The sequence below is a fragment of the Bipolaris sorokiniana genome (genome assembly GCF_000338995.1).
Source record: "Bipolaris sorokiniana ND90Pr unplaced genomic scaffold COCSAscaffold_7, whole genome shotgun sequence".
In the NCBI taxonomy this organism is placed as follows: Eukaryota; Fungi; Ascomycota; class Dothideomycetes; order Pleosporales; family Pleosporaceae; genus Bipolaris; species Bipolaris sorokiniana.
Window position 1 is genome coordinate 613,501 of NW_006911901.1, and position 23,090 is coordinate 636,590.

The 23,090-nt window shown below is 52.1% G+C and overlaps 8 protein-coding genes across 8 annotated transcripts; 2 read left to right on the top strand and 6 right to left on the bottom strand.

Annotated features, from left to right (window-relative positions):
* Positions 1-484: 484 nt before the first annotated feature.
* On the bottom strand, positions 485-1,354 carry COCSADRAFT_160397 (uncharacterized protein; the record flags this gene model as incomplete). Its single annotated transcript, XM_007701834.1, has 1 exon — positions 485-1,354. The coding sequence occupies one exon, from the start codon at positions 1,352-1,354 to the stop codon at positions 485-487; it is 870 nt and encodes a 289-aa protein (XP_007700024.1).
* Positions 1,355-1,643: 289 nt separating this feature from the next.
* COCSADRAFT_190311 (uncharacterized protein) lies at positions 1,644-5,769 on the bottom strand. The gene is made up of 2 exons (XM_007701835.1): positions 5,669-5,769; positions 1,644-5,604 (listed from the first exon to the last, which is right to left on the bottom strand). Exons 1-2 carry the CDS (start codon positions 5,729-5,731, stop codon positions 1,825-1,827), a joined length of 3,843 nt encoding a protein of 1,280 aa, XP_007700025.1. The 5' UTR covers positions 5,732-5,769; the 3' UTR covers positions 1,644-1,824.
* A 143-nt stretch (positions 5,770-5,912) lies between these two features.
* Positions 5,913-12,611, bottom strand: COCSADRAFT_117209 (uncharacterized protein). Its single transcript, XM_007701836.1, has 2 exons — positions 6,907-12,611; positions 5,913-6,856 (listed from the first exon to the last, which is right to left on the bottom strand). Exons 1-2 carry the CDS (start codon positions 12,464-12,466, stop codon positions 6,204-6,206), a joined length of 6,213 nt encoding a protein of 2,070 aa, XP_007700026.1. The 5' UTR covers positions 12,467-12,611; the 3' UTR covers positions 5,913-6,203.
* Positions 12,612-15,460: 2,849 nt separating this feature from the next.
* On the bottom strand, positions 15,461-16,003 carry COCSADRAFT_66462 (uncharacterized protein; the record flags this gene model as incomplete). The annotated part of the gene is made up of 1 exon (XM_007701837.1): positions 15,461-16,003. A coding segment is annotated over one exon (543 nt), but the record flags the coding sequence as incomplete, so codon positions are not given.
* Positions 16,004-17,581: 1,578 nt separating this feature from the next.
* On the top strand, positions 17,582-18,387 carry COCSADRAFT_321898 (uncharacterized protein). Its single transcript, XM_007701838.1, has one exon. It carries the CDS (start codon positions 17,800-17,802, stop codon positions 18,076-18,078), a length of 279 nt encoding a protein of 92 aa, XP_007700028.1. The 5' UTR covers positions 17,582-17,799; the 3' UTR covers positions 18,079-18,387.
* Positions 18,388-18,803: 416 nt separating this feature from the next.
* On the bottom strand, positions 18,804-20,925 carry COCSADRAFT_36737 (uncharacterized protein). The gene has a single exon (XM_007701592.1). It carries the CDS (start codon positions 20,907-20,909, stop codon positions 18,858-18,860), a length of 2,052 nt encoding a protein of 683 aa, XP_007699782.1. The 5' UTR covers positions 20,910-20,925; the 3' UTR covers positions 18,804-18,857.
* A 324-nt stretch (positions 20,926-21,249) lies between these two features.
* COCSADRAFT_321912 (uncharacterized protein) lies at positions 21,250-21,921 on the top strand. Its single transcript, XM_007701839.1, has one exon. The coding sequence runs from the start codon at positions 21,318-21,320 to the stop codon at positions 21,822-21,824; it is 507 nt and encodes a 168-aa protein (XP_007700029.1). The 5' UTR covers positions 21,250-21,317; the 3' UTR covers positions 21,825-21,921.
* Positions 21,922-21,938: 17 nt separating this feature from the next.
* Positions 21,939-22,545, bottom strand: COCSADRAFT_160403 (uncharacterized protein; the record flags this gene model as incomplete). Its single annotated transcript, XM_007701840.1, has 2 exons — positions 21,939-22,413; positions 22,502-22,545. The coding sequence occupies 2 exons, from the start codon at positions 22,543-22,545 to the stop codon at positions 21,939-21,941; spliced, it is 519 nt and encodes a 172-aa protein (XP_007700030.1).
* Positions 22,546-23,090: the final 545 nt, after the last annotated feature.

The following is a 23,090-nucleotide window of genomic DNA, read 5'->3' on the forward strand; positions in this document are numbered from 1 at the left end:
TTGCCGAGATTGATATCAGCTGCGTGTCTGAAACCTAATTATCTCGTTTTCTCGCAAAGTTGGCATAACGAGAGGTGTCAGATTATGCCATTCGCAATCGTTTTTCAAACTCTAAATTAGGCTCGAACAAACGTGCTGTATGTACTTCTCACCGTGAGTTAGTATCCCAATTCTCAAAAATTTAAACAAAGAATCTTGTTATGAGATTGATCGTTGGTTCAATACTGATGACCATTCCTGGATGAAAGGATCTAGATTCTGCTCGACACTGTTATCGAATACGCAAACTCACGTGTCTAGTCATCGAAGCTTTGATCAGTGGATTCGACCAGACAAATGTCACGAAATGAAAAGGCAAACATAATGCACTTGTCATCGGGCAAATCGGACATATAACAAAACAAACGAAGACGGCTCAAAAGCAGATATCAAACCATCATCCTGTATCGATACGATCCAAACTCCCCTCCCCCCCCCCAAACATCTACTCCACCCTCTCCTCCCCTCTCAAATCCCCCCCTTTCCACATCAATTCTACCTTCTCTTCCTCCCCCACCAACACCTCGCCCATCCCTCTCCCATTCCCCCTCACCTCCAACCCCGCACATTCGAGTACGAACCCGCCCACAACCTGCTCCGCCTCGCGTGAACTCCTTGTCAGCGCATGATCATCCCCTTCACAAAGCCTCAACTCCCTCTTTCCCCCCCTCCCATACGCCTCGTAAAGCCGTTCCGAGCAACTATGACCCAGCGTGCGATCCCCCGTGCCATGAATCAATAACACAGGCCGTGGCGCAAGGAACTGTATCCCGTCTGTATCAGCAGTCTGAGAAGCGATACCCACGCATCCTACCACGCGTTCGTCTTGCCCTGCGACTGTGAACACGGGTGCGCCGCCAAAGGACCAGCCGACGAGCACAAAGGATGACATGTGGTACGTATCCTGCAGTTCGCGCATGGCGGCTAGTACGTCACGGACGCAGTGCGCAGTGCAAGCTGGGTAGCGGTAGTCAAGGCGCAGGGCCGCCATGGGCCGCGGGAGCGACGCCAGTTTCTCGGCCAGAGAGAGGTACATGGCCGAGGGACCTACGACGCCACCGCCCGCACCGGACAGGAAGATGACGCCGGTGCTGGTGGCGGGGGTGCTGGATGTTGCTGGCGGAAGATGCAAGAAGCCCGGGACGCTACCGTTGGGTCCCGAGTCGACTTTTATGGACAAGGGCTTGACGATGGAGGATGTGGCTTTTGCGTTTGGGGCGTGCGAGAGGGAGAGGTATTCGTCTAGACGGGCGGGTTTCCAGGGGGCAGTTGGGGGCGAAGAAGATGATAAGGAGGTCTTGGGTGGTGATGGCATAGTAGGTCGGGTCAATGTGTAGATGTGGTTTAGGAACCGTTTCATGTGATATCAGAAAGAAAATGGGAAGAACGAATCTTCTCTCAAGATATTCAATGATTTACATTGTTCTTTGATTGAATACAAAACCTGTGTTTCGCCACTTGCTCGTTACACAATTTGCCCCTCTCGAAATCATACTTTGCGCTGTGTGACATCACATTCTTTCTTGAAACTTTTGCGGACACTGGAGTACGTAGTGAGTTTCTCGCCGTCAGCAAACATAATCTCCTCTGACTTGAAAAAAACACTTGGACAACAAATTTTAATGAAATAGCGTGATATCAAAAGGGACACGCAGTCGCTTGATTGCAAACGCAATAGATGGTATCGAATTTCATACATGATCAAGACGAACAACGAGATTAATTGACCCCAAAAACTCCCTCGTAGCCCAAATCCATTTTGTTTTGTTAGCTCTGTTCAACTGTTCACTTTGGCCCGCTCCACTTCCCACTCGGTGCCTTTCCTCTGAACCCACCTCCGCCTCTACCGCGCGGAGACTTTGTCTTCTCAATCCTGCCCTTTGCCCCCCCTCTACCCTCTCCACCGCTGACATTGCCTCCCCTTGATCTCTCCTGGCCCAATGCTCGCCTCTGATTCTTTTGCCCAGCACCGCCACTCTTTGCACCGCCTCTACCCATACCTGAGCCGGACTTTGCTTTGCGAATCTCTTGCCAGTCTGCCTCAGCGCCATCATCGTCCATGTCCATTTCGTCATCTTCATGAGTGCGCTTGTTGCTGAACTTGAGACGTCCCTTCTGACCGGTTTGAGCGGCATCGCGTCCGCGGATGGCGTCAACGTAGGCGTTGATGCCTGCCTCCAGCGACGTATTTTGGTCATCAATATCCATAAGGGCGTCCTCGTCATCGGCAGCTTGCTTCTTTGATTTTTTGCCCTTGACTTCTGTCTCGTCATCTGATTCGCCAAGGATGAGTTTGCCGTCTTCGTTCGTGCGCGCCTTGATCTTCGTTGGCTGCTTGCGTTGACGCAGAGGCTTTGTTGAGGAAATGTTTCCGAGAGCGCGCTTGGACAGTAGATCAAGAGGCTCGTCCTCATCTTCGATGATGTAGGTGTTACCGCCCTTTGCGCCACCGCGCTGTTGTTTGCTTTGACTCTTAACAAACTCGTCCTCAGAGTCACCCTCGCTTTCATCGCTTTCGCTGCCGTATACAGCTTGGTCGTACTCGCTCTCAAACTTGCCTTTTCGCTTCTCAGTTGGTTCTTCGCCATCCTCCGCGGCCTGCTGTTTCTTTTTCTTGCGCTGCTCGCGCGTCTTACGGATGTTGGTGATCAGCTTACGGTCCTCCATAGGAGTGGCGCGCTCGACTTCCTCCACACCAAACTTGCGAACCATACGCTCTACAATATGCTTGACCTTGGCCTTGAAGTGAGCCTTGTGCTCGTGGCTCCAAACCATCAGATTCTTAAGAAGGGTGTTGAGACGCGGGCGAACGAGCGACTCGGGCAATGATATAACCTCGACTTTGACAAAGCCAAGTACACTGCGGACAATTTCGCGATTGGGATTCTGGAGGAATATATCCATGAGATCGCAGAGATTTGTGATGGTTTCCTTGGATATCTGGTCATGAAATTGGTAAAGTATACGGGTGACGGCGGTGATGGATGCAGAAATCATGTGTGGTGTCGTAGCGGCCAGACCAGCTGACACCATTGTGAAGTACTCCTCGAGTGATGCCTCTACTGTGGGGGCATCGGCAGGCATATTGGGTACCTTGGATTGCACGACCTGGCCGCCCTGCGCCATCTTCTCGCCCATTGCAACAAGCAGGTTATAGGCAGCCTCTCGAGCTTTCTCGTTAGTCTCCTTAGCCGAGATAACGACCTCAGAAAGGATAGAAGGGATGAAGTGAAGGTCGCTCTCTGGCAAAGACTCAAGAACTTGGAATAGCGCATTGAGTCTGTCTCTTCGTGCAGGAGCTGACGCCTTTTCCGCACTCCCAAGAAGCAGCTGCTGCAGCTCCGCATTGCGCTCTCTCAAAGCTGCTCGACCCATCTCAGATTCTGCAAGCCGAGGAATAAGCTTGTATGCTTTCTTCTGCAGTTGCGGCTCGTTCTCCCGGTTGATCATAATCTCGGCCATACGGAAAAGCGAACGATAACTATCACGGGGAAGGTACAACGCGATTGTGATGATTAGATCCATGAGGGTGTGGCTCATGGGCGGCATCTTGTTGGGGCCTATTTCCTGCTTTTGTTTGGCTGCTTGAGTCTGCGAGCCAGGTTCAGGTAGTGAGGCTTCAAGGTTGGTCGCAACTCGCTCAAAGGTTTCCATGAGCTCTCTCTCGGGCACGATGCTCAGATACGCATTGATGGTCCTGAGGATGGTGCCGCGGTACTGTGGCAGAGTCTGGCTGTATACGTTGAATAGGACTGCGAGCATGTTGCTTGCGAAGGTGGCGAGGTGGTCCAAGTTCTTCTGCGCGTCAGCTTTAGAGATACGGGCTTGCGCAAGCAGATCGTCTTCAGACTCCAGCTCCACAATGGCCTTGTTGCTGTCTACTAGGTTCTGTAGACCTCGGCAGATGTCCGTTCGTAGATCAGCTTGACCATAAAGTAGATTTGCCAGCATTTCACAAAAGGTCTGATCGAACGCCTCGACCAGATCCAATGGCAAATCGCAGTAGCCGGGCAAGATTGACCAGATTTGTTGTACGACTGTTTCAAAGACCTTGATCTCCATTGTCTTTTCCTTCTCGCCGTGATCTATGACCTTTTGGTAGAGCTCTTCGCTCAACGGAACCATCTGTTTTCTGAAGTGGGACAACTTGGCGTTGTGCACGGAATCGCGAAGGAGCGGAAGCATCCAGACTCGTCCAGTCTGTCCTGGTGGTGGCCGCGGTAAGTTCAAAGGGAGTATCTCAAGGACAACGTCAGGCCCCATTGCAGTAATTGCCTTTGAAATGACTGCATCTGCTTCCTTTTTGCCCGCAAAGCTGTCATTGCCTCTGAGGTCTCCAACAACCCTTAACACAGGCTTGAGGATAGGATCTGAGCGCCATCTTAGAGTCTCGAACATCGCGGCAAAGACATTAAACACTTCCATCCAGGCAGCTTGATACTTGACGCTCAAGAGATCTTGGGCAACCTTAGCAACCTTTTCCAGTGTCTTCTCGTCGAATACAGAGGGCTCGAGGATAACGCTGTCGGGGACAAGGTTTACGATAAACGAGATTAAACACTCAGAGGCAGAGATACGGATGTTGTGCGAAGAGGATGTGAGGAACTCGGCAATGGTGGTGAACAACTCGGGTAACTTCATAAAGGTCTCTTCGGGCTCAATCTGAGCAGAAACTTCATAGCCGCGTGATACGACTGCTATCCAAGGCGGAAGCAGCTGTGAGTCGTTTTTGGAGGGCTGTAACTCAGAGATGACTTCGAGCAGTCTGGGAAGCTTAGCAGACGCAAGCTCATTGGCCATGCCTGCAAAAATGACCTCGAAAATGTCAAAAGCAGCCATGGTCAAGAACTCGTTGCTCGACTTGGAGATGTTGAGCAGCAGCTCGCACAACACGTCGATCTTGGTACTTGGCCAGCCGCCAGACGACATAGCAATCGTCTTAATGAGCTGCAGTGCATGAATCAGATCGGGGTCCTTGTTTTCTGCATCCCTCTTTCCCTTATGCTTGCGCGCCTTGGCTGCCGCCTCTGCCGCTATGTCCTTAAGCATTTTTTGCGCCGTCTCAGCGCACATGTCTGCTGCGGGATGGTCTAGCGCAGGGCTCGGTGGCGGGTTCGCAAGCACCTTTTTGAGCGCTTCCTGTGCCCTCTTCCTCACTTTGGGTCTGTGGTCGACTGATATCTGCAGTAGTCCCGCGACAGCCCTACGCGGGCTGATGGTCGTCTGTGGCAGCTCCCAAGCGCGCGCATCCTGCACGAGCAGAAGCGACTCGAGACATCCTATCGAGGACCTGATCAGTGGCGCATCAGCATCTTGTGCGGTAAGGGCGGGCGCGATGTTGGTGAGGATATCGGTGAACTTGGATCGCAGCAGCGGGGCGGGTACATGGGGGGTGACGAGATCAAGCAGGTAGATGGTCGCTGTGGCCGTGTCCTTGTTGGCAATTCCCTGGGCCGTGATTTGACGGGCCAGGAGCGACAGCAAGGCTGCGAAGTAGGCTGTCGGCGTGAATTCTGAGTTTTGCTGGCGGAGGGTATCTTCGATGGCTGAGAGCAAGACATGGGTCTGCAAAGGTCAGCGGCGGCGCTCGCAGCAAAGGCGAAAAAGACGAGACGAAAGTGAATCATACCTGCTGCTGGCCTTGAAGCTTCGGGTTGTCCCGGATCTTGGACAGTCTCTCGTCGAGCGACATTGCGACCAACTTCCACGTGGGTGTAGACTGTTGCGCGCGACAAGTGCTCAATTTTTGGGCCTCTCGAACTTTTTTGAGCTGGCAGGGATCCTGGCAGTACGCTATCGATAGCTGCGCACCGCCACCAGCCCCACCACCTCCACCATTTACGGCTCACGCCTTGCACACAGCCACATCTAGTCCGTTGTAACCATTGCAATTGCAGTATTTTCATATGTATCGTGCGCTATGTATCGAAACTGACACAGGAAGGGTATAAACAAAAACATCGCCAATGTGTTGTACAGGATTTGCGTACCGCCGCAAAAAAAACCCCCAGGGCCAGATGTGCACACAAAGCACGCCCCTCCGGCCCACACCCATATTCCCTCCCCTTTATAACCCTACTATTGTAATGTATACAAGCATTAAGCAACTCGTAAGCTGCCGCGAAAGCAAACAAAGTAAATCTTGTAACACAAAGAAAAAAAGATTACTCCTCCATCAGGGTACCATCAACGCGCCCCCGCACGCTACTCTTGCTACTCTTCTTCGAAATGTTCATGAAGCTGAGTCTTTTCTTCACACTGCCTGATCGCGACGCTAGTGATTTATCGCTCTTCTGGCTTTTGACCGTGTCCGGTCGTGGCGCGCTCGACTGCCGCGGGAGACTGCTGTCACTCATGTTCGATCGGCCATTATTTGGGAAGCTTGGCAGTGCCTCTGGCTGTGGCGAGCTAGGTGTAGAATTGAGGAAGTTCAAGCTCAGCCGATGGCGGCTTGATGGTTCCTTGTTGCGGCTACCAGACGAGACTGTGGTTGAAGCGTCGTCGTCAATTGTTGGTTTTTCCACCTTGAGGTCCTTGTCCTTGTCTTTTTCCTTCTCCTTCTCCGATTCTCCCAAGAGGAAATCTTTGGTCAAAAAGGCTAGACTGTGTCTTTTCTTATCTTGTCGGGAAGACCGGCCATTTTGTACTGGTGGTGCTACTTTGTCTCCATTGGCTATCTTCTCATCAGGTGCCGGACTTGCTACTTGTGAACGCGATGTAGCTGCCGCCAGCCATGAGCCAGTAGGGGATCGTGTCGCTGGAGCAATGTTCGTAGGCAATAGAGCGGATAGTTCTCGAGAATAGGCCGCCTCAAACCCTGCTATGGTTAGACCGTGTCAACAATAGTGTGTTTTCTAGGATACATACGTTGTGAAAGGTCTGCTTTGGTGGCTTGCTGAGCAGGCCTCACATATAACGACAAGCAGCGGCGAATAATGAGAGCATAGTCAATCAAGGCAACTCTCATGGCGTTCTCCAAAGGATTAGGTTGGGACATCTCATCATCATCTCCTTCTGCATGATCCAGTGGCGGGAGCAAGTCATGATAATTGGCCACGCAGTCTCGTGAATTCGTGTCGACAGCATACATGAGTTCTTGAGTGAGCATGTTGAAAGCTGTGTCGTCGCCATCTGAAATGCGCTTTTCAATAGCAAGGAGCTCTACTGTCTTGCGTGATGTGCGCTCAATGCCCATTTGCAGTGGTGTAAGTGTCACAGTGCCTACAGCAACGATTTCATTTCTTCGTAAGATTGTTGGGAAGCTCTCGGCTGTGGTGTAGAGGCTCTTCTCTGCAGCTGCCTCTCTCGGATTGAAGGTTGATGGCGAACGACGAGATGCCGACGTGAAGTGAGATGGTCGAGATAGCAGGTAGTAGTCCTTGACAGATTGAGACACCTTTGCTCGTTGGTAGATTGGATGTGTCAGGTCCTTCTGCGGGCTGACCGGGTAGATTTGCAAGTACTGGCCTTCGACGTCTACTTCTGCACCGGGATTGATGATCTGTGCTGAAGGATGCTGTTGTTGCATTCGGTCCGTGAACGAGGCCAATCGGTCATTGGAGGATCCTTCAAAGATGAACTGCTTGTCCCGCAATCCAGGAGGAAATCCTAGACCTCTATACACCACCCTGAAGTAGCGGGGATTGGGGCGCTCGCCCCTGGCGATACTTTCGTGGATCTTGGCCATGGCATGCTGGGTTCGTGCAAGCTTCGCAAAATCGAAGATGTTGTGTTCGTATTGTATCGCAAGCTCCTTGTAAGCAGCCAACGCGTTATCCCATGACTGTCCGGTCTCGTAGTGGTCAATCATCTGGAAGTAGAGTTGTTCCTTTCGCTCAAATGCAGACTGAGGTGGCATGCTCGGGTCTGTAAGTGGGTCTACAGTCAAGTTTGGATCCCAATCATACAGCTCAGCATGCAGTCGGAGCGCAAGTCCTGCCTCGGTGTAGTTTTGAGCGTCGGCCTGAAGTTCAACAAGCTGATGCACGTAGCGAATGTACATGTCTTCCTTCTGCATGTCCTTCAAGAACTCCATCAGGTGCAGTGTGTCCATAATGTGGAAGATTTCTCCAGTGGCCTCAGTGCTGTGCACAGCAACGAGCAGGTCAAGCAGCTCATCGACGGTGGAAATGAGGTTCTTCAAGGCCCCGAGCAACTCTTCTTCAGGGTTGTGGGCAAGAGGCTCAAAAAGCTCAATCAGCTCTTGGATGAAGTGTTTCTGCGAGACGGCTTCGGTGAGGTGTTTTGTCTTGAACAGGTTGTCCAAGCAATCAATCATCTCGGCTTGTATAAGAGCCAGGTCTTCACTCAACGTCCATTCGCTAATGATCATCGTTTGCAGCACTTCAATGGCTACACTGCGCAGACCTTCGTGAACACTGAGACATAACTCCACAATGGGCGCCACAAGCCCGGGCACATATTGCACTTGGAAGCCACCCATCTTCTCAAGTCCGTACTGGGCCTTGTCTTCGGCAGTCGCCTCCCAACCAATGGTCTCCCAGCTACGTTGCAGCAAATCCGCGCCGTGTTCACGAACATCGCCAGCGATCTTCCACACAGCGCGGCGCTTCTGCTCTGGGAATGTTTCCAACGCAAGCGCATCGCTGCCCACAAGCTTCAGTAACGCATCAAAGAACGCGCGCCACAGTTCGGTGCTGAAGTTGTCGGCCTCATCAGGGAGAGGAAGAAACGAGTCGGATAGAATGTTGAAGAGTTTCTCTAGTGCACGCATGGTGGCCTTGTGGTGGTAGATGTGCACACTCAGCCAGGAGCTGGGAAACGCCTCGCAATCGAGAATGGAAATGTACACCTGCAATACCGAAAACAAGAATTCGGCAGTTTCCTCCTTGGGCCACTCCGGGTGCAGGAGTGAGGGTAGACTCGACATTGCTGCAAGGACAGCCGAAATCTCAGCCATAGCCTCGTCGAACGAAGCCTCAGCAGTCGTGGGCCGTGTCTGGAAAGGGTAACTTGTTGGAAATAATAAAGAGAGCGTCTTCTTGGGTGGCCGAGGTGTGGCTTGTATGGCGCGGTATGATTCAACTAGTTTTGGCATGTACTCGGGAGCTTCCTTTCCAAGTTCATCCACCTGCGACGCCACGACCGAGCAGCAGAGACGTACTTGGTCTTTCCACTGGTCGGTAACAGTCTCTACTCTACCCCAGTATGGAGCTAGCCACTGCACTGTGCTTGCTAAGAGCATGCGACGTACCTCAGGCGGGCGGAAGATTTGAAGATCCGACAGGTGATGGATCAGAACGAGCTTGTAGAGGATAAGCTTGCCCTGTACATCGGAAGAGGATTCGATGAACCCAGCAGTCAGCTTGAAGACTTCTGTGGCAGGCATACATCCTTCTAGCTCCGTGATCCAAGAATGAAGGTTTTGGACTAAAATGGTCTTGGTGCCGATTAGAACAGGCGATTGGTTCTTCATCAGGGATTCGAGTGATGTAAAGAGCGCCTTCATTTCTTTGCTGAACTGGGCTCTGTCCTTGATGCCGATACTCTCTTCCTTTGCCTTTTGCCTCTCTCTCGCATTGACCAGGAACTTCATGATTAGTTTGCCAACCTTGAAGGTCGCACGTAGCCTCCGGGAACTCTCTGGGTCGGTAGGTTTGGCTAGAAGTCGACCGAGACTTTGCATCAGACATGAAGTGACGAGCGAGTGGAACACCTTAGTCCGAGCGTACTGATCCACAAGGGGCTCAAGGTTGAAGCGTCGGTCATGCACAATGCCTAAGACAATGACAACGGCGTTGAAGACTAGATCCTCATACTCATCACTACCAGCATAATGGCTCTGGATAGCAAAGAGGGCATCGAAGACCTCGCTCAAAAGTTTGACAATCTCAATCTCCGGAACGAAGTTAAATCGGCGCAGTAATCCTACGAGTTCACCGGGTGGTTGTTCTTGCCACTTGATGAGACCTAGTATTGTCGGGTCTTGGGAATATTTTGTGCTGCAGAGAAAGGTCTTTACGTGAACGGCAGCCATTGGGCCCATGACATGCTCATCCTTCTTCTTGGCGCTCCATGGCAGGCCAAGGTAGGCGCCTTTGCCAGCAATCATGCCCGAGGTATATTCATCGTATTTGTACAAGGTCAAGGCGTGGTCGCCATCGCGGGCAAAGGCGTCCTGGTTCCAGAGTGGCATCCAACATAGGGCAAATGGGAATCCAGGTGCATCAGCAACACTCATGACTAGGTGTGAACCAGGCACGTCTTGAGGGTCAATGGCAAGCCTTATGGTCGAATTCCAGCCTTCGCCTCGTTGAGCTGCTGTTGTGCGCCAGGCTGTGTGGCCTGCGCTATTCGTGGACGGATAGATGCAGCCTTCAATGCGTTCTCCGGAGCTCTTCCGAACCTCGATGGTAAGCTGCAGGTTGCTCATGGGAGAAGTCTGTCCCAACGGAACAGAGCCAGTCTTTGGGTGAGCCAAAAAGGCGTTTTTCGGAAGGAAAGGCTCGACCAGCGTCAGGTAGATGTCACTACGGGGTTTCGTTGGAGCACCCGAGAAGCCAATCTTCCGGCACTGCTTGATGTTGTGAAGCACTGTCGGGACCTTTTGAATGAGCCGCTCGGCATCGGCCTCGACAAAGGCTTTGAGGTGTATGGTGATGCGGCTAATGTGGGGATCCCGCGTATACTGTCCACTGGCGCTAGGGTATATCTCAGGGAGTATACTGTCCCAGTCACCACCATCTTCGGAAACGTCCTCGCCAGGTGCTGCGGTGCAAAACATGGCAACAGTGCGGTCTGCCTCGGAGCGTGCCTGCAAGACTTGGTTTACGGGAACGACGCCAACTGCGACCGTTCTTTTTAGCGTCTTCTGATCTCGGGACAGAGCCCTTGCTCGTGTTGTTGCGGTTGTAGCCGATCCCGGACGTGGCTCGGCTGTCTGGGAGCGGTTCTGGTCGAAGCTTTGATGTCGGCGCTCTTCAGACGAGTCAGTTTGTCGTGAGTTGACTGACTCTTTCCTCTTTGATCCGCCAAACATGACGCTGCGCCTGCCGCCCTTGATGCTTCCTTGTTGGGAAGGCTGCACCCCCGATGTCTTACTCGGAGTCGTTTCCCTGCTTGAGCCAGCCTTGTCGCCTGCCGAGGACGAGCGCAAAGGCTCATTAGTGGTGAGTCTGAAGACGAGATATAGTGTGGAGCCAGATCCCGCGCCTTCGCCAATGTCAGTCAAACTGAGATCTACAAGCAGTGCGCGCAGCTTGTCGCCAGCCAAAGACACGGCTGTCCCGTCTTTGTTAGTCAAGTCGAACGAGTAGGCCTCTGAGAGGGGCTGCGGTGCAGCACCAGGTGCCTTGAGACACAGGTGCATACATATTTGAGCTGCTCCAGGCACAACGTCGCCAGCCACATGCTTGAGACTGACGAACAAGTGATGCAGATTGTGCTCATCAAGCTGTGGAGTGGGCCGGCTGTCGAGGAGGCTCATCATCGACTGCAACTTGGTAATCTCAATGGCCGAGTCGTCGCCTGTCAAGATGCGCCCGCGCTGCGAAGGGCTGCGCACAATGACATCCCCACACAGCATCTTGTTGCCGGCAACTAGGTCCCAGACGGTTTCTTCACGCACTTTTTCCAGTTCTTTTGCGGTAAGCACCTTGTGCAACAGTTGGCGGCGTGCCGTGTCCAGTGTGTTGACGAGCGTAGACATTTTGTCCAGCGAGCCATATTTGCGTGCAAGCAGGAGCTCGTGCACCTTTGTCGAATGCCATTCTCGCAGGCACGAGGCGATTTCGTCTACCAAGGGCTCTTGGGCGGATGTGGGCGTCTCGTCGCCAATCTTGAGCATGGGCACGGGCGCGGGGGGTCGTGGGGCGGTTGGGTCTGATATGGGCGACAGGGGGAGGGCCAATTGCTGCAGATGCTCTTCACGGGCAGTCCACTGCGAGTGGGTGCTGCCTGCGCGCTTTCTGTTCGATCTGCGGCTGGAGGGTGGGCGGCCGATGGTGGGATATGGCAGCGACGAGACGGCATCGCTCTTTGAGCTTTGGCGGGCATGGGCGATCGAGGCTTTTGCAAAGGGAGAAGTTGTGCGAGTGCTCTCGGTGGGCGTGACGACGCCGTTGGTGTGCTGTGGATAGGTGCTGGCGCGGCGGGCGTCGTTGGCAGTGTCTTGGGAGGGCGTTTCTTTGCTGTCGCCCAGAACCTCGCGCACCTCGACGCAGACGCGTGGGAAGATGCCCGAGAAGACGCGCGCTTCGAGCGTCTGGCCCTTGACGCTCGTCAGGCCGGCCAGCAGCGAGGGCGGCGCAACCAAGTAACCGCGGTACCAGGAGCCATCTTGCCCACCCTGTTCAATTATGTACAACTCATCGCCAATTTCGAGGGGCAGGTCGGCGGACGACGAGGGCTGGAAGGGATATATGCATATGGCGAACGCGATACGCGGGAGTGGTCTCCAGCTCGGCATGGCACCAGACGTGTCGGGCTATATGGGAGGGGGGAGTCGGCGACAGAGCATCACGAGCAATGGGCAGCGGGCTGGTGTCGCGGGGGCTCTGGGCGAGAGGATGCTGTCTCTGGAGGCGGGTGAAGCGGACGGGGGGGTAAGCAGCAACAGGAGAGGGTGGTAATAATGGGGGAGGGGTGGGCTGGGCTGCTGGGCTGCAAGATGCCCCTGATGGGATTGCCGAATTGGAAATCTGGGGATAGTAGTGTGTAAGTACTCTAATACGCAAGCAAGAGGTAGGGAGAACAAGCGGGGCGCGAGGGACGCGAGGGAAGAGGACGATCTTGTCTGCGTCGCCTGCGCGTCTCGGAGGGCGTATGGGCGGCGATGAACGGGCAAGCAAAAGTTTCAGAGGCAGCAAAGGATAACGGTGATGGCCTTCACAGCGCCGTTCGGTAGCAGCCGTGCCTGCATGAAGCTCGGAGCACAGTCGTCGTATCAAGGCCAGCATGGCCCCCGGTCACAAGCCCCGGCCATGGGTGGCTTTGCAACATTATGTACGTACGTACGCATGTATCTAGGTATGTATCTAAGGACTTGTGTGTATGTATGTATGTATGTATGTATGTATAGTGTTGATGGATTGCAAGCACCCAAACGCGCCGAGAACGGGTGTGGTGCCGCGGGTCCGGCGTGGCGGCGGGGTGCTATTTGTTTATTTATATGTACGGACGGGCGTATCTATCCAGATACATACTTGCTCGCCAGATAGATATACCAATCCATCCATATATCCCATTCATCCATGGCCATGCTGAGCAGCAGTTGGGAAAAAGACGGGGGTGGCGCTGGCTGACCAGGGATTGGCGCTGCAGGCACTGCACAGCGCTCACACTGGCTTGGCCTCATTCTGCGCCGAGCCACCTACCCAGCAACAGCCTGTAAGTATACTATCTATCCAACTCTCTCTCCCCTTTCCACCCCCTCCTCGTACTTGGCTTGGCCTGTCCGCGATCGCTGCACGCGACTCAAGGGCACGCTACACATGTCCACCCTGGCACAGGCCTTTGCACATTCACCTTGGCCTCCGCTGCACTGCATCAGCCTTCTCGTCTGCACTAGCCCTAGCAATGTGAAACGGCGTCGGAAACGGTCCCGACAACTTCCTGGCACACGCATGTGTTACTTAGTGTAGTGTGCACTGCTGCACCCTCTAGCCTATGTGCCATCCATGCTCATTTAACCTTCTTCAAGATCGACATCACTTTCGGCCTGTCGCTCTCCCTTCCTGCAGCACGCGTGCCCTGCTGTCAGATGCCGTGACCCGCGAGTCAGACCCCAAATGCCCTCGCCTTTTCTCCCGGGCCTATCATACAATAAGGTTAATGGCTAGTTAGAGTTGCAATACGCCTTGCTCCGGCTGCTCTTGACAAGCCACACGTTCTAGAATTCACACCCTTTTCACGCCTCACCCCAAAGCCTGCACATGTTCCTCGTCCCTCGCCCCGCTTATGTATAGACATACATTTATACCATACAGTTTTGCTCTGCTGAATTCGCAACATATGCGCATGTTGCACAAACACACATGCATGCATGCGTCTCCCGTCTTTGAAACTTTCGCAACCTATCTCAAACATCGGAACCTTGCCCTCCTCTGCGTCATCTACGTAATCCACGTTTGTTTCAAAATAGAAATTCTACTTTCTGCTTCTCTGTGGATTCTTCTTTTTGTAACCAACAACTGTGCATGCTCCACTTGACATGGGTGACGTAGTCACAACTACGTCACGTGCTTGTAGTGTCATGAAAGCACCAGTGAAGTGACTGAATTACAGGCTGACGACCTTGCTCTCATGAAGCCTCATCCATGTTTATCATGGTTAGCTTCATTTCTACCAGCTTATTCAGGCGCATGCATCAGCGTCAGAGTCAGTCATGTTGTTGATACTTGAATACTTTTTCGCTTTTCTTTTCTTTTCTTTTTCCAACTTCAAGGTTTCGACGATTCATTCACCGTAGCCTCTCGTTCCTTCAATATGTTGTCATACTGCGACCAGAAATATTGGAAGGGGCTGAGATCAAACTGCAGACCTATGATGCGATCTAGACAACAAGCCACAGTGCTGTGCATGATCTAGAACCAAGTTTCACTCCATGACGCGTGACATGCCATGCAGGGCCTGCTAACCAACGCCAACCACACCTCACCATCACACATGCACTAGTCGGTCCGTATCATCATGCCGACCAATATTCCCCTTGTCGATGCAGCCTCGGCCCACTTACACACCCACACATCTCATGCCTCTCCGCATGAAAAGACCTGTTCCGCCTTATTCTTGTTCTCCTCGTCGTCGTCTTCTCCTCATCCTCTTAACTTGGGATTCCACAACTACACAATTCTCTCCAAACGCCTAGTTCCTCAAATCAACGCCCTCGCCAACAAATGTAACAACCTTGTCGGCATCAAAAATGCCACCACACAGACTCTCCACCTCAAAGAGCCAGATTAACTTCTTGCCAAAAGCGCCCCAGCGGCGCAGCAGCCTGTCACATGTACCGCGAAACAATAGTCTTGCCGCAGCCTTTCGGACAACTAGATCTATCACACCTCCTAAGGTACATCACATCCAAGAGGACGAGGAGGAAGAGAAGAAGAAAGAGGGTACAAGTGTAATGGCATACCTCTCTCTATGGAAGGGTGTTAGGTCGCTTTGGCGAGGTATTGACTGGTATGTTGGGCGTATGGGTAGTGGCTGGAGAGGATTGTGAAGTTGGTTGGCAAGCGGGGAAGGAGATGCGGATGAATCAAGTGTATATCCGAACGTCGATACCAACACCAACGCCTGGCAATGAACATACAAACTAGCTCGAAAAGAAAGAGACTGTCAAAATCCAGCCTCGACTAACAGCATGAGAAGAAGAATAAGAAGTAACAGAAAAAACCCCCATTTTGAATCCCTGAGTCCCACCTCATCACCATATGTCAATTCAAGCACCACTACCACTTCCACCCCCAATAACACCCACCCCTCTCCTCAGTGGATCCCCCACCTTCGCAACAGGCGTCTGGTCCCGGATCGCCTGCGCAGGAATCCGATACATGACCAGATACTCCCCCCAGTGCAACCACTCATCCGCGCCATCATCCACCACCCCTTTCCCTTTCTTCCTATTACTGCCACTATTCGCATTCTCCGCCTCCGCCACACCCTCCCTCAACAAATCCGCCGCCCGAAACACTGGGCCCCGTGCAAAATGCGCGGGATCAACGCTGATAATCCACGTATCTTCTTGGTATCTTTCGCCGAAATACCGCGCTACCGCTTCGGCGTGCGCGGCGTTGTCGTAGACGCTGATGAAGGGCGAGGAGATGTTGGTTTGCTGGTTGAGATGGGCGAGGCTGAAGCGGGAGAGGGTAGACGTGTAGTTTACTATTGTAGTTTGGTTTTTGGCGCTGAAGCCGGTCGAGAAGGAGTAGCGGGTTTGCGAGGTGCTGCGGTGGACGCGGTAGACGAGTGGGGGGATGGCGGTAGGGGCTGATGTGGGTAGTGTTGTGGTTGACGAAATAGAGAGAGGTGAGGAAGAGAGTGTTGTGATTGGATGAAGGGCTGTTTTGAAGTATCAGTGTTGCCGTGGTGTGGAAAGAGAGGGGGGGTTTATATACCGGCCATGGTGGCAATTGGCTCAAGAGAGTTCGAAGGATGATTACTTGTTGGATTCGTCTTATGCTTTATCAAGTACAAAATTTCAAAGCGAAGAGGAATTCAAGAGGCCAGAACTGCAAGGGAAAAAATAATGATAAAAAGATTTGAGAGCGTTTGCACTATGCGTCTATACCGATTTACCCATTCTCCATCTCATTATAGACCGACCCAAAGTCACCCTTATATTCTCTCTCGCCCCTCTTTCTAGACTCAGGTCTCCTTGCATGCATCGACAAGAAGCGGTCAAAATTGCCGTTCAAACGGAATAGATGCGTTCAAAGCAGGTCAATACTTCGTTGGCACTGTCGTCGTCCCTTTCCCGAGCGGAGATACACATTTGTTTCTCTCTCCTGCTCGAGTCGTTGACTTCCCGAGACTCCAACAAAGAGACAACCATATTTCCACCGTAGGAGCATTCTGCAGTGCCGACCCAGGCTATTGGGAGTGGCTTGAGCCTGTTGGGAAGGATGGCCTGGTGCCGCGACTGGGTTATATATTTGATGGCTGCGCATAGGCCAGCTGAGTCTCATGGATCTTTCAGTAGTCTCGTAAAATATTGTATGTTCTGGCCTGTTTTGTTTCATCTGTTCAATGCGTGGATGACTGGGTAACTGCATGCAGACGGGTAAGATCTCTGCAAGACGGGTCGTTTAAAGAATCGGGGTAGCAGCCGACTAGCGAAGAATGTATCGTCTCGAAGATGGAAGGAACGAGAGAGACCTGCATATCGTAGAAGTATGACCGGATTATCAGATAAAGATATGTTGCACAACAAGCCGCTCAAACTGTAAAACGGAGTATATGTTCAGAAGACTAGAGGTAGTAACATCATACCCCATGCAGACAGAAATCCCAACCTACTACTGTGTCAAACTGCAATCATCGCATAGCTATACAGCGACAGAAACATCGTATCTCTCCAATTATACTAAAGTATGAAGGCATGCTGCCGCTGTGTCGTTTCACGGAACCCATAGAGCCGGTACCGTGCTAACAAACGAGTTGACGCATGCAGCAGGGGGAAAGTGGTTCCCCGCAACATAACTGTAGGTTGAGCACGTTTGACTCATAGCAGCGGAAGCTAGCTGCCTTCCGAGTAAATTAAGGAATGTACTGCTGCGAGACATGTTGTAGAAGCGGGCATTCGCGGCACTTTGTTCAGCAACACGGAAGGAAGGCAGATTGCATGGTAGACCGTTGAATGTGATTGTCGACATGTACTCACCGCTACTCACCCATTATGAGATTTTAATTGGCAGGCCCTTCTATAGCAACAAAAGTATGATTCTAAGCAGTCTTCATGTGAGCAACGGAGTAAAGGTTACGAGCATGGAATGGTCGGCATTTAGCTCCCATCCGCCCTAAACCATATTGGGATTAGCGCCTCATTACTCTTTCGTCGGAAAAGCCCACGACAACGACGATTGCAAGTCTGCAAACGAGCGTTTTAAGCGCCACAACATACCTACCAAGTGTACGAAGCAACACCCAGAATATCAATTGACAATTCCCTTCTAATAAATCCTCAGCATTCTTCGTTCTTCCGCCGCCCGCCAAACCAACCAACACAAACCCTCACACACGAAACCTCACCACCAACCATCTTAAACGCGCTGAAACCACACAACAACAAACCACAAAACAATGTCATACTTCCGCATAACCCTCATGCGCTCCGGCATCGGCATGCCCGCCAAAACCCAAGGCGTGCTCAAAGCCCTCGGGCTCCGCAAGCGCATGACAACCGTCTACCACCCGGTCTCGCAATCCGTCGCGGGCCAGATCATGCGCATAAAAGAGTTGGTGGATGTGAAGGAGGTGGCAGCGCCTATGAGTAAGGAGCAGATGCGACAGGCGAGGAGGCCGGATCCGGGGTATTATGTTGAGAAGCGGACGGGGGAGGCGATGGGGGCTTATGAATAGTTTTGGGTTGGGGAGGGGACGTGGGAGGGTGTAAAGGAAATGTGCATATATGGGCGTTTTATTGGACCAGACTCAATACAATCTGGTATGTATCATGACAGGGTTTTTTTTTCTTCTATCTTCAAGCTTCCGCTTTTCGTGGTTTTTATACCCTCCTCTCTTAGACTGGAATGTCGATTGCAAGAGTTGCAGATGTAGATATGGATTTCAAATAGGACGATGATCTAAAGTAAGCATTTATATTCACGTTGCTTCAAATCTACTTAAGTTGCTGGTATATGGGTTTGTGTCTAATTGTAGCCTTGATATGAGCCACATAAGCAACAGTCAGAGGGTCATGATATCCAGGCATATCGACCCAACTTGTCATCTATATCGGCAGGCTCAATCATGTCAGACAAGCTTGAGTACGTCCCAGAAATAGTGATACCTTTTCTTTCAAGACGCTGGATATTTTTTCATGCATGTCACATCACTAAGCACGAACTCACCTGTACATTAAGTGCCAGTGCTGATCATTTACTTACCATAACGCATTTGACAAAACTTACAAGATGGCCAACCGTTGACTAGTCAAGACGTGGCGCCGGTGTACAATAGCCTGTATATCAGTATCAAATGCAAAAACTACTGGTATCATACCGTCATCACTTTCGAATAAGAGGAAAAACCGCTCTATAACCAATCTTGCATTAATGACCAAGTTTCTAAACAAATACAGCTTTCGAGAGCTACTGACCTTTGTGTGTCTCGAAGCGCAATTTGCGACTCGGGTGAGTTTATTGCAAGCGGACACCAGCCGTACCCTTTTTCTTGGCCTGGTCGTCAAACGCGTTGCCCAAACCACCGCCTCCGCTTCGACTGGAATCGAGCGAACTCTCGGCCATCTTCTTCTTCTCGGCCGCCACCTTCTCGAGCTGCTTCTTCGTCTTGGTGTTACCGCTGCCCTTGCCGTGAAATTGGTGACTGAGCTGCTTGAACGCCTCTTTCTGGTTCATTTGACGACCGTGCTCATCGACATACTTGAGCTCAATGTTTGGTGTGTACTCCTTGTTAAAGAGTTCGGCGAGACGACGGCTTTCGACCATGTCGGCGCTGGTATTGTTCTTGCGGGCCCATTCCTCGCGCTCGCGAGGCGTCATGTTATTCCAACGGGCGGAATTTCTCTCGCGCTCACGAACAATCTTGCGTTGACGTTCAGCTTCCGCCTCGGCCTTGGCCTTGTCGGCCATGAACTTCTGGCGTTCACGGTACAAGGCATTCTTCTCACCAGCGTTGGATTCGGTGACTAGCCCTCGTTGCTTGAGCAGTGCAAGCGTGGCACCTAGACCTTGATCAACAGTCTTCTCTGCCTCGAGACCTGTTTCGGTGATTTCCGTAGAAAGAGCACGTGAGACACTGCGGTTCTGTGCGTCTTCTGCTTCGGCTGCTTCAGCGTATGATTGGCCCATCTCTACATCGCCATCTTCATCAGCGACTGGAATATCACCCATGGACTTGGTGCCTTCGGAGATGTGGCTCGACTTTCTACGTTTCCGGCGTGCTTCTTCTTCTTCTTCTTCTTCATCACCAGCTGCACCCAGATTTTGAACAAACTCAGTTGTCTCGTCAATGACTAATCCGACATCTCCGTCTTCGGTAGATTCAAGGACGTCAGGCTGGGGGGTGGTAGCTTCTTCACGCAGTTGTCGTGCCAAGTCTTCCGGTCGCATCTTCTTGCGCTTTTTGAGGGCCTTCTGGCGCTGGGCTGCAAGGTTTGCCTGAAGATCATCGTCGTCTACGAATGATTCGTCGAAAACCTTCTTCTTCTTCTTCTTCTGTTGTGGTGCGGTGGCTTCTCCACCATCAACTTCCATGTCGTCGACTGCAGGCTCCTCTGTAGGCATAGCAAGCATTTCATCCTCGTCTTCGACACGCTCCCGCTTGGACTTCTTGCTCTTCTTCTTCTTGGGTTTCTTCATTTTGACCTCCGAAACATCCATGTAGTCGTTTGCAGGCGCATCTTCTTTAAGTATATCTAGACTGATGGCGACCTTCTTTGGCTTTGCAGCACCTTCAGCCTCAGCTTGGATGGCCTCGACAGTCCGGCCCTTGCCATCTAGTGTGAAAGCCTTGCTCTTCTTGCCGTCAATTTCCTCGTCGTATTGTGCTAAAATCGACTTTTGGCCCGACTCGTCTATGTCGTTGGGATCATAAACGCGCTTTCGCTTCTTTGAATCGAGTCGCTCTTGTAGCCGCTCCTTCTCTCTCAGCGCAACCGCCTCAAGCTCATCTTCGTCTTCGGCATCGACTGCAGTGTCCTTGAGCACCAAAATCTGGTCCTCGTCGTCGAACTCGTCAAGCTCGTGTCCAACTTTGACACCCGCAAGGTCTTTATCGGTATACTGCATGGCCTCAAGCGCCTGACGCTCGCGCTCCTCAAGCTCCTTGCGCATCTGTTCCTCCTTGGCAATCTTCTTCTGGCGCTTCTTGCTACTCTTCAACCAGGCCAAGTCATCGTCAACGTCGGCTTCGTCTGCCAGTCCCTTACCTTCGAGTTTTGCAAAGCGCGACGCCCTCTCGCGTTCTTTCTTAATTGCAGCGGCGCGCTCCTCGCGCCTGATCTTGGCCAATCTTTCTTCCTCGAGTTTCTTCCAATTATCAGAGGCAGCGGCCTGACGCGTATCGATGGTGCTTGCAGGCTCTCCGTCCGAGTCGTCGTCATCTTTGGCGGGCTTGAAATCGAGACCAAAGGGCGCTGCGGGCGCTGCGGAAGCACTTCCACCTGGGAGGGCGGGAAGGCCCATGGACAGACGAATTTTGTTCGCCTCATCGATGGATAGGTCGACCATGGTGGATGTGGTTGCGGGAAGATGACCGAGTCAGTGAGTCGCGTTACGGCAAGCAGAATATCGCCAGTCGGATAGTGTCGCAAGCAGGGTACAGAGAAGAGGTCGTGTTCCCCTTTTGTATGGACAGGAAGGCTACCCGAGGAAGGTGAATGCGCTCTTCTCGACCCACAAGGTAGTGAGAGTTGGGCGTTGGATGGGTGTGGGTAGGCTGCGGGCAACATGGCACCTCCGAAGCAGCAGTTTCGCGCCAAGGCGCTAGCACGGACGGCGCGCCGACGATTAGCCGGATCACATAAAAAAAGTTCGTCGGCCTCAGCCTTCATGTTCTCTCCACCAACGCCCTGTGTCAGAATCTCCCATCCACCGCCCAGAGGGCTTGCTCTCTGCGGCGGTGTGTATCGGTTGCAGATGCTGACAGCTCGTCCATCATGGAGCCATCTTCTTCCCGGTAGATTGTTTCGGACGACAGGAGCGGAGAACAACTTTGGCAGCTTCCGGCAGCCTGAGCTCACCGCAAGGTTCGAGCTCGGTGTATGGTTGTCTGTCAGGCAGACTGATTCCGTCTCCCTTTTGCTAGGCCGTCGGCCGTTTATGCTTGGGACTAACCCAGTCGGCTACATATTCTCGTTATGCCGAGTATTGCAGCTTTTGCTTCTAGCGCGACTTGATGAAATTTTGAGCATCGTTCATCTCGATAACTTCGCCCTCGCGCTCTTCTCACGCGACCTTGATTACGTGTTTATAAACAATGGCGTCATATGCAATGCGGTTCGTTGCATGGTGCAGAATGCAGAATTAGGCGTAATCTCACGGGTTTGCGATGAGATGCCAAAGGCTTGCTGCTTGCAACTTGAAATGCTTGTTTTGGACTCATCCTATGCCTTTGTCTTTGAAAATGTACATGTTATACAGTAATTCAGCTACAGAGCCATTGGAATGCAATACAGACGCTGTGCCAATATCGTCCATCCATTCTACATGTTTCTCCTTCGTCCAAGATGGCACATTTCCCCAGTCATGTCGAAACGCCTAGTTTGTCGCCGGTACCTCTCCCCTCGCCAACTTGAGCAGCTCAGCCTCTCTGCGCTCCTTCAATAGCCTCTCCCTGACCTGCACTCTGTCTGCTTCACTTCTCTCTTTAAACTCGGCAATCTCCCGCATCTCCGCCAACTCCTGCTCTGTCGGCTTAATCTCCTGCGCACCAGTCTGCGCAACCAGCGCCTCCAAGATCTCACTCTCAAACTGGTCTTTTATGTTGATCGTATATGTAGGCTTCGAGGTATCAGGAACGAGAGTGTTGCGTGCATTTGGTGTGCCAGACGGCGGTGTAGAGTCTGATTGCTGTGCTACAGGTGCGTTCGTAGTACCGGCTGCGGGTTGGGTTTTCGAAGCCGTATAGATGTGGAGGAGCGCTGGTCCGTCTGCGTCGTTGTGCCGTGAAATTTGAATTGGGACAGATGGGTTTCGGTATTTTATTCGAGGTAGCATCTCGCGCCAGAATTTCCTATTCACAATCTTAGTATGCGGCGTCGCCTGGCCCCGATGGACTGATCCTATCATCTGGGCCGTTTGGAGGATAATTTCGAGCATACCTTGCCCCTCGGTGGCCTCCATAAATCTTCGTGTTGAACTCCATGCTAATCTTGGATACCTCCTTCGGTAATATAAGAGCACCAGGCCCACACCTTATCCATAGCAACTGTGAGTAGCACCGTCAGCCATCTATTGTATTTTTCATGCATCTCAACCTCGCACGTCGGGTTGCGGGTGGCGCTTTCGGAGGTGCTCGTGGCAGAAATCAACATACCTTCTGTAATATTCGTCAGCCCTATTCAATGACCAGAAGCCGATTGTAAAAGTAGATTGCTCACCTCGCGCAGCTTGCGCATGCGACTTAATATGTGCACCATGGTTGCTGTGCTGTGGTGTTGAACTGCAATTGCGGAGATTCGAGAGATTCTTAGTGCACTTCCCCATAGCGCGAATGGCTGCATCTTGGCATCACAGGTGGGACATGGGTAGCAGCCCCTCTCCACTTCACCCAACCCGCAAAACCCTATCACCGCTTCCATTTTCGATCATCCTCCTCTAGTTTTGGGCTATGCACCTCTTCTACAGGTATTCAAGCAATTACAAAGTCTGATTCGCATCACACGCTCAAGACTATCTCTACTCTTCATG

What these genes read in the sequence shown, in the direction of transcription:
- COCSADRAFT_190311 (XM_007701835.1), bottom strand. Translation starts at nt 5,731, where the DNA reads ATGTCGCTCGACGAGAGACTGTCCAAGATCCGGGACAACCCGAAGCTT. An exon ending in AGCTTCAAGGCCAGCAGCAG is followed by an intron (nt 5,605 to 5,668) that starts GTATGATTCACT and finishes TGACCTTTGCAG; the next exon opens with ACCCATGTCTTGCTCTCAGC.
- COCSADRAFT_117209 (XM_007701836.1), bottom strand. Translation starts at nt 12,466, where the DNA reads ATGCCGAGCTGGAGACCACTCCCGCGTATCGCGTTCGCCATATGCATA. An exon ending in CAAAGCAGACCTTTCACAAC is followed by an intron (nt 6,857 to 6,906) that starts GTATGTATCCTA and finishes TAACCATAGCAG; the next exon opens with GGTTTGAGGCGGCCTATTCT.
- COCSADRAFT_321898 (XM_007701838.1), top strand. Translation starts at nt 17,800, where the DNA reads ATGTCATACTTCCGCATAACCCTCATGCGCTCCGGCATCGGCATGCCC.
- COCSADRAFT_36737 (XM_007701592.1), bottom strand. Translation starts at nt 20,909, where the DNA reads ATGGTCGACCTATCCATCGATGAGGCGAACAAAATTCGTCTGTCCATG.
- COCSADRAFT_321912 (XM_007701839.1), top strand. Translation starts at nt 21,318, where the DNA reads ATGCTGACAGCTCGTCCATCATGGAGCCATCTTCTTCCCGGTAGATTG.